Source organism: Aquila chrysaetos, chromosome 25 (genome assembly GCF_900496995.4).
Source record: "Aquila chrysaetos chrysaetos chromosome 25, bAquChr1.4, whole genome shotgun sequence".
Taxonomy (NCBI): domain Eukaryota; kingdom Metazoa; phylum Chordata; class Aves; order Accipitriformes; family Accipitridae; genus Aquila; species Aquila chrysaetos.
Genome location: NC_044028.1, coordinates 9,959,038 through 9,974,654, shown reverse-complemented (window position 1 = coordinate 9,974,654; position 15,617 = coordinate 9,959,038). Strand labels below are relative to the sequence as shown.

Genomic DNA, 15,617 nt, shown 5'->3' with positions numbered 1-15,617 from the left:
GCCAATCCCAGAGCTCCTCTCGCGCCCCATCGGTCGCCGGTTGGCCGGTGGGCTGAGAGGAGCGACAGCCGCCCAATCAACGCGGGGCCTCCGCGCCTCCTCCCCCTCCCTCCGTCGCAATGCGACTGGGAGCGGGGCGGCGGCCGCCGCTGTGAGGAGGGGCGACGGCGGCCTCGGCCCGGGCGGCCGCCCGGGCTTCCACAGATAACGCCTTTGTTTTACAAAGGCTGCCCCCTAGAACCTGAACGTGCGATTGGTGGGAGGCAGATAAGTAAAAGAGGATGTGCTGTCTAAACCCGCGACCTCTTCTTGACGTCCACGCTGGGTGTCCATGTCCTGCGAACGAGACAGAACCTTCTGACCGAGAATGGTTCCAGGCTAACAGGTAGCCCGTTAACTGCCGAAATAACGTGGCAGCGGAGGCACGCGCCGACACACTTTATGCGACTTAGAAGTTTTGCTGTTTTTCCAGCACAGGTATGTATTTTATCGCACATGACCAACGTGAAGCAGCCGGCGTGTCAGCGGTAGACGCCGGAGTCCGCAGGTACAGCGCTGCCGGATTACCGCACAGGAAACCGATGAAACAACTCGGCTTCACAGGAAGGTTCTCCGGCTCTGAGCACCACCGCTGCCTGACCTAGCTACGACAACTGCCCTCTGTCCAACAACTTGCTTTATTTTTTTCAGAAGCTGTAGCAGCATGGGAATAGACACGGGAGAAAAGCACGGGGATACAAGTATTTCTTCTGACTCAACTTTCTAAATGTTTCAGTCACACGTGTTAATGAGCTTAATCACCATCCCTAGGATGTAATGCAGTTCCAAAATGAGGGCAAAGAAAGCGTCTTATCATTTCTGGCACCAAAACTGCAATACTCTTCCAACCCAGCTCACCACCTTGATGGAGAGGAAAAAGAGAAGGACTAAGGATGACACTGTAAAAGCAAAACCATGTCTGTTCTCAATTGTTTGATCTTTTACAGAGTGCTTTTCACACTCATTCACGATTGTATGTAAAGAACAGATACTTTACCCAACAACTTTCAAATTCATTTACATGTTGCTAAAAGCTAAGAGTGTTTTTGTGTACTGTTTTGCACTTAAAAATGATGGAGTCCACCCTCAAAATCTGTCATTTTGCCACAGCAAAGCTCAGACAAAAACTACTTTCATAGGGAAGTGATGCCAGCAATAATTCTGATTACTCTTTTGAGAAAGTAGGGACCCACACAGAAGCACAATACATTGCTGTTCCTTAGGAGTATTTGCAGTGTCCTGCAGAAGCCACCTCTCTGGCTACTCGATATGATCAACCAGCCATAAATGGTTTCATCCATTTGTATGATTTGCACCACAGAAACACAAGCACTTACCAATGAAGAAAGCAGGTATTTCCATCATCTCCAACCACTGTCAGATTCGTTATCTTCCAGCCAGTCTTCCCAATGCCTGCTCCCAAGTCAGTCTACTGTTAACAGCTTTTCTCCTACCCTAAAGGGCCCACAGAGGTGTAGTTCCCTCACATTAAGCGTTTCTCCATTGCTCAGAGGGGCAGAGGGAAAAGCGAGCATTGCAGGATGCCCTCACCAGCCAAAACCACCAGAGGAGATGGGCCATCGCACTGCAGAGAATAGGAGAGCGTGGGGCCCTGCCACCCTAATCAACACCTTCCTCCCTGAGCAGCCAGGCCTTCTGAAGCACAATGTAAAATGAAAAAAAGATGTGTGTGTATACATATACATGTATATGTTTATAAATTTGGTTGTTAAAATCAGAGTCCTAATGTAGAAGGCAGAGAATGGTAATAGCAGTACCTCAGTGTGGAAAACCTGTTCATCACCTCCCAACCATTACCTGAGCTATAGAAAGCCAATTGTTTTCTGTATGCTTTAATGTATGACGCAGATCATGCTGCAATGTGATGCATTCTTCCTACACTGAGATTGTCTCTCAAAAGATGCACAGAAAATTAAATGCCCAAGCTAACTTCAAAGCACCTTTAAAAGGAGCAGTTTAATTGCTCTGTGCACTTAGAACAGAGACACAAATTTTATGTTAAGCCTCCACCCATTCATCATACCTAACATAATAAATGCATCTCAAACTTTTTTTTCTTATGCTATTTAATAAAAAATTAGTCTGATGGATGGCAAAATTGCTCTCATCAGCTATGCCTTTAAGTACATACAACAGTAGTTTTATGTAATATCTGTATTTTCAATGAAATTCGTTAACTAAAACATTAACAGTATACTCATGAATAACTATTTTCCACTAAAGAATAAAAAAATGCACATGATAATTGGGTACTGTGTTAAGAAAGCAAAAGATGGATGGCAGGTATCATCATAAACTTTTTTCCTAGTCTAATTCCTTAATGCATAAAGGGATGTGTCTGCTAATTTTAGGAAAAGCTAGCAAAAAAGGGGGGGGAAAAAAGGCAAAGAAACCTTTGAAGTATTTGAGTGTGCTAAACCAGGATGGCCATACTAGGTACAGAACACATTGATGAATAATTGAAGCAAATTAACCTTAAGGACTACAGCATTTAGAAGAACGGAGCTTTAACCTCTCCAATCCCCTCCAGTATTTCTGAAGGAATATTTTCATATGGTGCTTTTCATTCAGATACCACAAAGCAGTTAACAGGATAAATATTATTTGATCAGTTTATCAGAAGGTGGACAGCACTATGTGGTGTCACAGGGCTGGGGTTCATGGCTGCTGCAATTCCCACAATGGAGCTGGTGCAGTGAAACACCCTCCTTTTCCATGCAAGGTAACCTTGCACTAGCATTAAGCGTCACCAATGCTTTTATAGGTGTCTCATTCATTTTTCCTTGGAAAACTAGCTCCCTCCCTCTGACTTATGTGTGACTTACATGGGAGACTTTTTTACAGATATTTGAAAAATTAGACAAAATATATTACTACTTAAATCGACTAAGCACTGAGGCAAAACTAACTGTTGCAAAGGAAAAATGGACTATGAATTCCCTGCAAAGTACCAAAATAATTTGTTAACTGTACATATCTGTTACAATTTCAATTTCAGTTATATTAACTTGACGCTGCCATTATTCCACCAAAATAATCTAAGACACCACTAATGACTCCAGTTTGTTTAACACATCCCAGTAGCCCATTTCGTAGAGCAGTGCTCACATCCTGGCTTTACAGAAGGGAAGCGGGTACAGAGGCAAACTAGTAACTGCATTTTCAAAGGGTTAAGAGCACCTCAACTAATAGGCTATATAACAGGGAGGGGGCAACAACTTAAAACGGATGAGCATATTTTGAATTTGACTTCAAGAAATTAGTTTGTAGCATGGTCCCTTGGTTAGCATTTACTGCAAGTGAGCATCATGCAAAAAATTGCCATCAGCTGATCAGTTTGACTTCTATAGCTTCAGCTGATTTGTATGTATTTAGAAAGATTTGATTCTAGATTTGCATTACTCTAGGTCTGTCCTACTGCAGAAAAAATAAATGTCTCAGTTTTACTGAAAAAAAATGAAGTAACCTTATGTCTTTATAACAAACACATTATCTTCTTTTAAAAGATAATGTAACTAACGCAGTCTTATTTAATATGCAAGATGCACACACAGAATCTGCATTTTAGGTTTAAATAAGACTGTACCAATCTGCCATATTGTCAACATTTACCAAGGAAAATGCATCAGCACACAAAAGCTGACAGTCCCACTGACTCCTAAGCATGTGAGCTATCTCCTCAACATTAGCTACATAAAATTAAGTCTTTGTAGAATCCTGCTCTAATTTGGGATTTGTTTTGTATTAGACACTTTATTCTCCCCCGTAATTTTCACAACCACAAGTAGTATTGCATACAAGTAAATTATGAATACATTTTTTTTTTTTTTTTAAAACTTTATTAAATTACGCCGTAAGAACCCATCTCCACACAAGTGTTTCATTTCCGGATAGCAGAGGTATAATACATGAGCTACAGGTGAGTGCATTACCCCTCCCTTCCCCCCAGCTTCCAAGAAATAAAACAGCATGTATAATACACTCTTGTTACTATGGTACTCCAAAAAGATTGTTCCTAAGGTTATTTTTAACTGGAGAAAAATAAAAAGGACCAACAGTGTCAAGTGTCTTGTTCTGCATATGAATGTTCTTCACTGCAACATTCAAACACCTTCTTTCTTGCAATGCATGGCATGGCAGAGGGTTCAGGAAGCAATGGCAGTGGAATGCATTTGCATGGCTATCATTAGATATAAAGCCTGTGACTTCCCTAGAGTTAATCAGGCAATCAGAATGCAAAAAAGGCCATGTGTCTGTTGAAAATTCTTACACTTCAAAGTGCATGTCCACAGAAAATTGGCAACAGAGGAGAAAGTGAATTCTAAGACCTACTGAGGAAGCAGAGCAGTTAGCATAGTGCAAATACTGAGAATAATACAAGTTTGTCTAATCCTTATGCCTGGTGTTAATTTATGTTATCTGAAAATTACTAGCCAAGCTTTCTACTCAGATGAACTGCTGCAAATCCATTCAATTAAATGAATTTTATGCCAGTAGTGGGCTTGGCTCAAATCCTTTAATACTTAGATTTTGATTTAAAAAATGCTGTATTTCAAGTGCGTTTTTACTCTGAAAAGTGACAAAAATGGCATAAAGGATCTTCCCACGTCTATCTTTTTCAGCAACTGTGCGTAATGAATTCACCAAGTTTACAAAACAAACTTTTTATACATAGCTACACAAATTTATCTGGGTTGAGAACACCATTGTGCATTTCTGCTTTAGCTATCAGCACCTGTAAGATTCTGCAGTTGTAACTGAATTGTGTTTGGTTTATTTGCTCTAAGAAAAGGAAGTTGCCTTTTCCTAAAGGTGTCCCACTTTAAAAAGGAAGCAAGAAGTCTTTCAGACAACCGGCAGACAAGCAAGACATCAATCTAAGTAAGAAGATGCCATTTTTAGAGAGACTTTTCTGAACATAATCACACTTTGAGTGCAGAATTGATCAAAAAAACCCAAAAAACCTTGGTGGAAGATTCACTATGGATGCATTATTGAACAACCATCTATAGAAGTAATATGGCAAAGGAAAATTACTTTGCAGAAATCTTTACAGATCTAGTTGAACAAAAATTGGAGAGTCCTTCATTTCTTGGATTATACGTATACCCCCGTGAACTGAAGCATTATAATTTACAAGTGTAAACTAAAAGTATTAGGAAAGTGAAGTAAAAAGCATATCACTCTACCTCCACCAGAACATCACTTTATTGTTTATCTGTCATCAACAATGTAAAACTCTACTAGATACTCTATCCTGGTTTTTAAAAAGGTAAAGATTACATCGGATTAGCTACGTCGTATGAAAGAAACTACAGCAATCACAGTAGAATGAGATTGGAGGGACAATTTGAATTACAAAAAAGTGTACACTGCAAGCAGAGGGAAGTGCACATTAAATCAAATGCCTGTAGAATTCATTACTTTTAAATGCACAGTGACAATTTTGAGAAACTGTACATAATAGAATCACATAAATGACTTTAAAATAACCAAACTTACATTTTGCATTTGACCATCCAACTCATAAGTAATCATTGATGTTCTGTATTTTCAGTGCTTTTGGAAAATTTGTTTAACAAACAAAATTTAAGTTGTTAATTTGACTAAACTGTGAAGCAGAAGGATTGAAATAATAAGTATATTGGAAGTACGCCTAACCTACAAGAATAAGCCAAGAGGGGTGTATGCAAGGAGGGGCTGGGAGGGAGGAGAGAAAGGAAAGAGGAAAGGGAGAAGAGAACAAAGGCTTTTTCTTCTATCTCAGAAGTTCTTCCAATGCAGCGTATATCTGATGTACAGCTCTTTGCTTTCAGTCCATTTCTGAAGTTTACATTTGGTAGCCTTTTTCCGTACTAACTGGTCAACTCAACCAGCACTGTTGCCACGCAACAAGAGTAACAAGAATCTGAATGCATCAAATCTTCCCTTGCTGTGATTTCTTCATGGCCCCATTTTTTTCCGTTTTTCTTTGAACAGGGTTCGGTGTTTCCTGAATTGTTCACAGGGTCAGGTGGAATTGAGTTCCAAATCACTCTGCGGTTTGTAGCATCCCGATTTCTTTCTGCAGCTAACCCCCAGACACGTTTGCAGTTCTTCCATAGCAGAAAGACAAACCATGTTGTTCAAGCGGTGAGCTTTCACCCTTGACCGTGGGGGTTGCAGACCATTGTGTTTAGCGTATCCCTGAGTGCAGCTATCCTGCAGGATTCACTTCCCAGTGCACCGAGATTTCCTAGGTTTCCTCAGATTAAGCCCCAGTATGCATCACCACCGACTGTGGTGCGGCTATGGATGCCTGAGGCCGAGTTGATTCTGGTGGATGTCTGACCTCACTGAACCAGACTGATCTGCTTTCTCCCTACTCATACCCAGGCAGTCCAACCTTCATACAGCTGAGCCAAGTTATCTAGATTAGTTGCTTCCTTAATCACAAAGTCAACCTATTAAAAAGGTCAAACAGGTAATTAAAAATAAGCTAGATTTTTAAAAGCTTTTAAGTGATCTTAAAATTTACTGATGAATGTCACCTGCAAATACAAAATTTCAGTGAAAATCTATAGTAACTGTAAACTTAATCTTACATAATTTTGTGTAGTCCACATAAGAAATAGGAATTTGTACTGCAGGGGCAAAAAAGATTACACATCATCTCATTCATAGCCCCTATCTTGAAAATAGTCACAACATTCTCAAATTTACATGGACATCTGGGTGCCTGACTCAGTTTCCCAGAGACAGGAGTGTGGCTGTGTTGTGCTAGTGAACACAGACAAGATCTGTCCTTTAGACAGCTGTACAGATCTCTCATTCTCCCTAGATATCAACAGCTGTGTAACAAATGTTAGCTTACTGACATACAAAAGGAATTTTATCCAATTCATGAGTTTATATACATAAATACATATACACATATATATGATATAGAATACAAAAGCATTTGATAAAAATAAAAACGAATGCAGCAATACAAGGCAGCAGCATACCTCATTTTGTGTTGGAATATAAACCACACATCTCAAAAGGGACCCCCCATTCACAATAGGATTTTAGTCTTTTAGGCATGCTTCAGCATACATACACACATGCTTACTACCAAATATTTACAGCAAGGATCAATACTGGAATTTTACTATTTTCAACTTACCTGTTCAGCAACAGACATTCTCCTGTTGGGATCCACATCTCGGCCCTCTAACTTGGCTTTGACTCTCTTCCACACGCTAACTGCATACGAATTCCTTTCCTGCACGGCTAAAGGTACAAAATAAAATTAATTCAGTTTTACATTCCTGCACAGAAGCCCCCTGAGGTGTTTCAGGGTTTTTTGTTGTACTGTCAGTGGTGGGTTTTTTGGTTGGTTTTTTTGGTTTTGGTTTTTTTAAGCCCTATATTTACCTTTTCCTGTTTTAGGGTCCCTGGCTGTCTTTTTGGGACTACAGGCAACACTTTTGCCAGTTCCTGGGACTGTGCTTGGAGGAGTATCTGCTGACGTGGCAAGATTTTTCTGAATTAGCTTTCTTGCATTCTGCGACATCACCTCTGGCTGAGTTTTCTGCCCTGTATTGCTACGTACAGCTGTAAAGCAAGTTTAAAAGTGCTTAAAGTATTCAAAATAATATATTATAGATGCAAGAAAAAGCACAAATGTGTATCAAATGCAGTTATCAGTACTACAGTACAAATGCATTTTAAACTTGTATTTTAAACTCTGCACCAGTTCTTCTCTCTTCAATCTTTCCATTTTCTAATTTCTTTCACTTCATAAACAAGAGGGTTTGTTCCACTGCAAAACATTTATTTACATTAAGCAAATTTCTATGGGCTCTCTTAACCACTAATTCTATCATTTTGTATGACAGGAACCTGCGCTTAGTCCAAATATTGACAGTAGAATAATCCTTTAAATAGGAAGAAATCCATGCTCGTGAGAAACTTTATTCAAGTTTTTAACTGTAAAGTAATGAAAATTCTGCAAACGTGAATGCCTTTGTAGGGTTTCAGGATTAATTCCAAATTCAGCATAAATTTTAATACTAATTTAAACAGAAATTACAGTTCAGTTGATATACATGACAATGCTTTCCATATATTCTGGGCTTTGTGGAGTGAATCCAGATCTTGAAGGCTATTCAAAGGCTATGATCAAGCAGTCGTTCAGTATCGTATGCTGAATGACTTGAATTTTACATAGTCTGCATTTAAAAATTTAATAAAAGTTATGATCCCCTCTCTAATATCAATTCCTGATGTTTTAATGTTTGTACTTTTTCAGGTATTACCTGCAGCAAAGGTTGGCTGATATGTAGCAGCTGACGTTGGGCTTGAGCATTCATTTGATGTATCCGTGACTAAGGGTGATGCAAAACCCACTAGATTATTGTAGACACTAGGAAACATAATGGAGTTGATAAATATTCATGCAACTACTTGACTTATTGAAAACTCAAAAAGAAAGTGAAGTCAAACTTTGCAAAAAGATTTCTGCATTCTAAGACAACCACCAAGTAGGTACCCCATGCTGTGTTCCTGCTATATACAAGTACGTAAGCAAAATGCCTTCACCTGAGAGAAGGTGACTTTCTTACCTTTGGCTCTGTGTTTTTAGTTCTTTCAAGGTGGGAGTTATTTCCTGCAGCATTTCAACATGTTCCTGACTGCGGACTTGACCCATAACTTGAACTAATGTAAACAAAACTGTCTGAATATTATCTTGCCATGATTTATATTCACCCAAGAACTGCCTAACACTATTCTCATAGGGAACATCTTCGCCATCTGCCAAAGCTGCTTCTTCATCCTATAACAAAGATATGCAAAAACGTTAACAATTTGTTGTATTTTGGCTAAGAGAATAAAGTTGAGCATTTCTTAGCCTTTTCAGCCCCTCAGTTTGTCATTTGACTAATAACAGCCATAATTTTCAGTAGTTACATTTCAAGAAAACAAATTTGGAAAATATCTAATGTTTTACTAATTAAAAACCAAGAGGATTTGTAAACACAAAGAAAATGTTTCAAGTGCCAAATGAGAGAAAAGGATTAATTCAACAAAGCCTGATTAGCCTAACTCTAGAAATAAAGCTTTATGAATTCTTAGAGATGAAATTAATTTTGTCTTGAAATCCATATGCCTGAACACATTTCACTGTTTCTAGATACTTTAAAAAGCACATAGTTACAAGCGTTATGTTTCTTAAACTATACCAACATGGGTTTGAGTAATAAATTTAATGACGTTTTAGACATACCTTTGCCATAGCCTTCAGAAGATGTTTGACATCTCCAAGTTGTCTGTTATGACCTGTGAGCACAGTTTTAATACTATCCACCAGATTCTGCATTGTTTCACAAACTGTTTCTATTTGCTGTTCTCTTTCTGTTTGCACTGTTCTCTGTGTAGATATTTCCTGGGTCAACTGCTTGTGAGCTGAGTGAAGCCATTCAGAGCTGCCAATAGGGTGTTCAAGACCAGTGCCCTGAAAATAACAGAAACATTTTTGTATCTGTATCCAGAGATAAGACTCAATTACTGTGTAGATGCTACTGCCAAGTGTTTAGCAGCTGATGGACTAAACTCCGTAATTCACAACCCATTAGAAGGAATACGTAACTAATTTAGAATGAAAGACAAAATTGAGAACTCATGATTACAGCGATTCTGTAACATTACATATTTTGCTTTGACCTTTACTTACCACTCTCTGAAGTAGGCGAAGCTCCAGCTCAGAGACTGAACTGTTGAACTGTGATGCAAATGAGCACATTTGTTGACAGCGTTTGAGAAGTTCAAATAATGCAGCATCAAGATTTAAGGCTTCTGCTGTCCTAGTACGTAAACTTTCAAAATGAATGATATTACTGCAGAGAAAAGTGACCTGAAAATCAAAGCAAGAGAGAAAAATTATTCCAATTAAGCTGTCTTTTATACAAACTGCATTTGTTCCATGTTCTTAGAAGGGAGAATTTTAAATACAGCAGTAAAGCCACTCTGTTACTGTGGCAGTATCATCTCAGGGTCATCCAACCCTGCAGCAATTCTCCAAGGGAGTACTCATATTGCTTTTAAAGTGGGATTCCCAGAAGTATTTCATTATTTATGTTTGCTCTTTAGATGCTGAGGAGGAAAGAAAAAAAAAATATCTTCTACATAAATCTCAAGTAGGAAATAAAGAGTGAACACACTTATCAAGTCAATAGTACTATACTTATGTATAGTACCTGACTTGCTCTTTGACTTTCTTTCAGTACAAGGTTTCTTCTTTCGGCAATAGTGGCATCAAAATCTTGCAAGACTGGTGCCAGTGCAGGATTAGCACCTCCTGCCCATTTTAAACGCTGCTCAATACTTGCTTCAAGTGCTGCTAGCTTCTCCTGCATTGGGGAAGAAAAAAACCCAAACATATAGATAATCCATACTGATATATATCACCTTAAGCCTAACTGCCTAACTTTAAAAAAAATTACACATATTTAACACATGCAGACATATTCTTATACACATATATATAAAAGAATGTGGTATTCATGATTGACAAATGTTAGCTTATGCTGTTTAAAGGTTTATTTTCAGCACACATCACAACTGGATTTGATTGTTATGGAAATAAAGTCACCTGTCTAAGATTTTAACCCACCAGAAAAAAGAAATACAAAAGCAAGTTAGAAGTAATCACATTTCTAGACTAAAAATTGTACAAAATCATAGCAGTCCTGAATTATTTTACAAATAATCTTCAAAGAATTACAAACAGTACCTTCATAACTAAAAAGGAAATTAAAATTCAAGAAGCTAAGCAGTATTTATTTTAAGCAATTAAACATTCTATATTACTGATACCCAAAAGTCTAAAAAGCTGAGGCAAGCCACAGCACACAGAAACCTTAACATGCAGAATAACTGATTTGCCCAGATCTACAAAGGAAGCTTCTGACACCTAGCTAGTAAAATGATAGTAAGAATGATTTAAGTCAGACAAACTTAAAGAATAGGAGAGTGGTCAGCCTTCAGAAGGAAAGGTAATTTCACATGTTCATATTTGCTCATGAAACAGATTTACCAGTATTCCAGAGAGAATATTTCATATGAGACAGCAAAATCAAACAATGTAACAGTATGCTTCAGACAGACTGAAAGAGATCAATGAAAATACCACTAAATTTGTGCTTCGATAGCAAGAGAGATAATCTGAAGGTGGCAGATAATTTTGCAGTTTGTGTTAGTCATATTCCAATATGCCGCTGAACAAACCTCCCAAAAATAGTACCTGGACTGTTGCAATTGAAGCTTCAATCTGACTGAGTGTGTGAAGTTTCTTTTTCACATTGGCTAAAATCGCAGAACGAGGTGGAGGAGTAACAGAAATAGTTTGTGGGCGACTGATGAGGAGATCTTCATGCTGCCACTTTAAGAAAATAATGGGAATACTTGATTATCAATATTGCTCAGCACAAAATACTTTGCTTCACAAACAGCAATTCTAGTACTCTGGTATACTTTATAAGTAAGCGCATCTTAAAAGGGCTATGTGTCAGATGATACCGGCACACTTAAAAGTTGTAAATCATTAGAGAGTGTTAAATTATATAAGTAGTTGTAAACTATGTTTTGCTGGCTTGGATATTTATATCATTAATCAGTCTTTAACTTACTAGAAGTGATTTACACATATTTCCTTGATCTAAAGGAAAACCCATCAATATTCAGAAACAATTCACTTGTGATGCATTAAAACCAAGACAATTTTGCTTACGAGTCTATTAAATAGTTTATTAACTGACATAAAGAAAGCCTTTACCCTTAACCTACAAATCACTACAAAATGAAGATCAATAATACTACAATACAACTAGATACCAGCATACAGCTCAAGGTACACAATGGCATTTATCTAAAGCCTCAGAAGAACATTTTCAGGATTAATACTGCTGCTGTTTTTATTTTTTCATGAGGCAAAGAGTGGAGCAAGGAGACAGTTAATGCATTAAAACTTTGAAGGAAAGGTACAAGATGACATTCAGCAATGCATACCCTCCATTTTAAGCAATCTCCTCCCTTAAAGTCATAGTCTGTTTGAAAAAAGGGGGAGAACAGGACAACATTCCTAGTAAGAAAGCCAGTGAATGACTACTTTTCCAACAAATGACTTAATGGTTATTGAAAAAAAATTGCATGTATTGACTTGAAAAAGAATTTACACATTGCCACAATTGCATCTTATAAAGCAGCCCGTCTTCAAAAGAAGCTAGCTGTAACACATTTTTCCTTATACATTTACAGAATAATTTAAAACCAAAAAATTTCATCAGGTCTGTTAAAATACTCTAAAGCTCATTCAACAAAATACAAAAGTTCTTGTGCTCAGACACAGTAAATAAAGCTCACTTTCCACAGACACAATTTGGAGAGAAATAACATGCATTGTGGTCTTACCTGGAACATGGCAATATGCAACTGCACTCTCTGAAGACTGGTCTTGCAAGATGAAATACTGGTTTCAAGTCTGCGCACTAGATCATGCTTCTTCCATGCTGTATCATAGGAACTAGCTAATACTGTTGCCCTGTTCATGACCAACTGCGAGAACTTGCCAATTTGGATATTGTGCTCCACAGCTTTCTTGCACAGGTCATCCACAGAAACTTTGCTTTCTGCTCCAAAGTCTTTAGCCTCTACCTGAGCAATGATATCGACACCCAAAGCACTGATGAAACTGCACAAAGTAAGTCCCAAAGCTTGATTTGGAAGGCCAATTAGAAGCTGCCTCACGAAGTCAGCTGTAAAGGCCTTGATTGGTTTGGCCATTTGGTCTTCACTAAAACAAGAGTTTCTGTAAAGGGCTTTCACATTAACAATTTGAACAGGTCCATTTACTGCATTCTGGTCTTCAAGGGAACTGATCCCTTTTAAAGGAAAGAAACAGTATTTTTGTTATAAACAAAACATTTGATGCATCTAGAAAAATATCATCTGACTTATAAACACAGCAAGATTACAGGAATTAAAAATTAATTTCTGCATACTTGCCATATATGAAAGGTAAGTTAGAGTAAAAGTGACCGTTTTACATTCTTCTCAAAAGGACATGGGATGAGAAGTGGACAAAGCGATACTGAGTATCTGATAACATATATTTACCTGACAACGTTTTAGAAAAGGTACCACAGAGCCTGAAAAATTCTTTAATTGTTTGCAGTCTCTTCAGAAAGAAAATTTCCTCTAGAACTTGCCGATTATTGTCATCGTCAAAGAAGTTAACTTGGGTGCTGCGGGCTTCCCTAATTACGTCAATCTTACGCCAAGCAACAGGTATTTCCATCTTGTTTAGCTGAGCAATGTAAAGGAAATAAATTAGTTTTGTTTTTATAAAACTTTCATATTCCTGACTCAGAGCACTCTGAAAAGAACAAATCCATACCTTTTCAATCAATAAACCAAATGCAGTTTCCACTTGAGCAAACATTCCATCAAAGGCTACCAAAAGCATCTGACCAGCTGACATTTTGGGAGTTTCATCAACTGAACCATTTCTTGGCTGAATCAGTTCACCATACTGAGCATGAAGTACTCTTAAAAAAAAAAAAAAATTACATGTTTTTGCTTAGTCTACAAGAAATAAATAGGATTTTCTTAAACTGATTGATCCCACAGCTAGAGCAGATTAGAATTAAGTTGCATCTGAACAAGATGAAATTTTTGCAGGCTATTCCTATCCTTTCCACCCCACTCACCACATGAATCCTAATGCTGGTCTCATAATACCAGCTAAGGATACCACATAAGATAGGATTGTATTAAAGGACCAGCTACAAAGCTAACTTAAAATACAGGTAGAGGATACAGACTGTACTTGCTATGAGCATGGTAAAAAAAGTTATGAACAGTAAGTGATGTAAATACCACCTCTCCTTCCTTGAAAACCAAGTACTGGTTTTGTAACATACACATATATAACTGACTGAATGGAGTATGGAGTAAAAAGGTGGAGGATGAGGTCTTGGGTTATGGCTGAGATGGTTTAACAGCTTGCCACTCCTGAAAGGGTGGTCTTATCCTCTCCCTCCCTTATATCACTTTTGACCCTCAACTAACAGGCTGAGTAGGCTTGCCAATGGGTAAACCAAGAAGAAAAAACTAACCTAAGAGAAAAAGTAAATTGTTTTCAACTGATATATAAGCCTTCATTGTACCACTGATGGAACCACCATAACTGGCTCAAAGGGAGCAGCAAGATCACTTCTACTCGGCAACAAGCTTTTGAATTGGCTCAGCTGTCTACCAAGCACTTCCCCAGAAACGTACTGTCCCACATTATAAGATGCAGAAGTCTTGTTTGGTTGGGGTTTTGTTTGTTTGTGTTTTGTTTTTTTAAATGAAGTAGCTGATACATTATGCAAAAGCTGCTCATCAAACCACCTGATGAGAGGAGTGCCATGGTTACAAACTCTCCCTTTCAGAGGTTCCTCCCACAAACTAATGGACCAGTTCCTATTTTTAGCATCCCTTAACTTCAAACATACAATCACAACTACATACTTTGGAAAAAGCTGACTAGCAAAAGTCAACTTTAAGCAGATGTAAATGTAAATTGCCATAGCTCTGTATTTCTATGTATGCATGCGGATAAACACACAAACATACAGAGAGGAAATGTGCACACTTTAGACACTGCACTCTGTTTAAGGGCATTCTTGGGCAAGGAAAGCCTGTACGTCAAACAAATAATAAATTTTAGACAAACTAATGTTCTGCAGTCTTCATTCTCTCATACCTGAACTAAAAAAAAAAAAAAAAAACGTGATTTACCTTGCAACATCAATGTAATGAGTATGTGTTTCTTCCTCTAGTCCCATAGCGGCATTTCGTAAGTAGGCTTGAAGAGATTCAACCAATGTTTGCAAAGGGACTCCATCAGTTGTTTGTTCAATAAGATTATCTAATTCATGAAGCATACTTTCTAAAGTATACTCTCCTTTCATTAAGCACCTAAGTGCTTCAGGAAAAATGATCTGTCGGAAGTTTGAGTTCAATTCCTGTTGGGAAGTAAGTATGAAAACCTAAGAAATTTTCCCCTCTCAAAAAGTATCATATGCAACATCTTTCTCATTTTAGTATTACACCACCCTGTGGTAGACATTATCTAAAAGGTAACATGATGGTGGTCAGCCAAGGGTCAAAATCTGCTTTTTTTTAATTTAAAGAAATCAGGAATACATTAAACCCTGCACAAACCCAAAGGTTTGACATTTGCTCAATGCAGCAACAACTGCCTCAATAGCATCAGCAACAATACCTTACAGCAATCCTCAGCAGAGGATTAGTGGTGCAGAGATCACACTTTGCAAATCAATTTCATCAAATTATGTAGCTTTTCTTTTCCATTCCCTAACTATAAATGAGTGAGTTAAATTATTTACTGAATTTATGATTTGCTAAACTGATTGGACCAGTCAAGGGAAAAAAAAAACTTGCCAGATAGTGATTATTTTGCTAGTCCTACACTTGCCATAGAAATCAATGCAGGTAAGAAAAACAGTACCTTAAGTGGCATAAAGCAG

General features: G+C 37.9%; 1 protein-coding gene and 1 long non-coding RNA gene across 5 annotated transcripts in view; one reads left to right on the top strand and one right to left on the bottom strand.

Annotated features, from left to right (window-relative positions):
- Positions 1-192: 192 nt before the first annotated feature.
- On the top strand, positions 193-4,124 carry LOC115335628. The gene is made up of 2 exons (XR_003921487.1): positions 193-385; positions 473-4,124. It is a non-coding gene; the product is annotated as an uncharacterized LOC115335628 (long non-coding RNA).
- Positions 4,125-5,250: 1,126 nt separating this feature from the next.
- SMG1 (SMG1 nonsense mediated mRNA decay associated PI3K related kinase) overlaps positions 5,251-15,617 on the bottom strand; it is a 70,230-nt gene continuing 59,863 nt past the window's right edge. For all 4 annotated transcript variants that reach the window (XM_030001593.2, XM_041120122.1, XM_030001594.2 and 1 more), the window contains 13 exons: positions 14,866-15,092; positions 13,478-13,628; positions 13,198-13,387; positions 12,493-12,962; positions 11,327-11,464; positions 10,281-10,433; positions 9,758-9,937; positions 9,311-9,538; positions 8,649-8,860; positions 8,343-8,449; positions 7,459-7,638; positions 7,208-7,314; positions 5,251-6,503 (listed from right to left, as the gene is read on the bottom strand). In XM_030001593.2, coding sequence (XP_029857453.1) covers positions 6,426-6,503; positions 7,208-7,314; positions 7,459-7,638; positions 8,343-8,449; positions 8,649-8,860; positions 9,311-9,538; positions 9,758-9,937; positions 10,281-10,433; positions 11,327-11,464; positions 12,493-12,962; positions 13,198-13,387; positions 13,478-13,628; positions 14,866-15,092 — 2,421 coding nt within the window. In that variant the 3' untranslated portion in view covers positions 5,251-6,425. The remainder of the gene's footprint in view (positions 6,504-7,207; positions 7,315-7,458; positions 7,639-8,342; positions 8,450-8,648; positions 8,861-9,310; positions 9,539-9,757; positions 9,938-10,280; positions 10,434-11,326; positions 11,465-12,492; positions 12,963-13,197; positions 13,388-13,477; positions 13,629-14,865; positions 15,093-15,617) is intronic.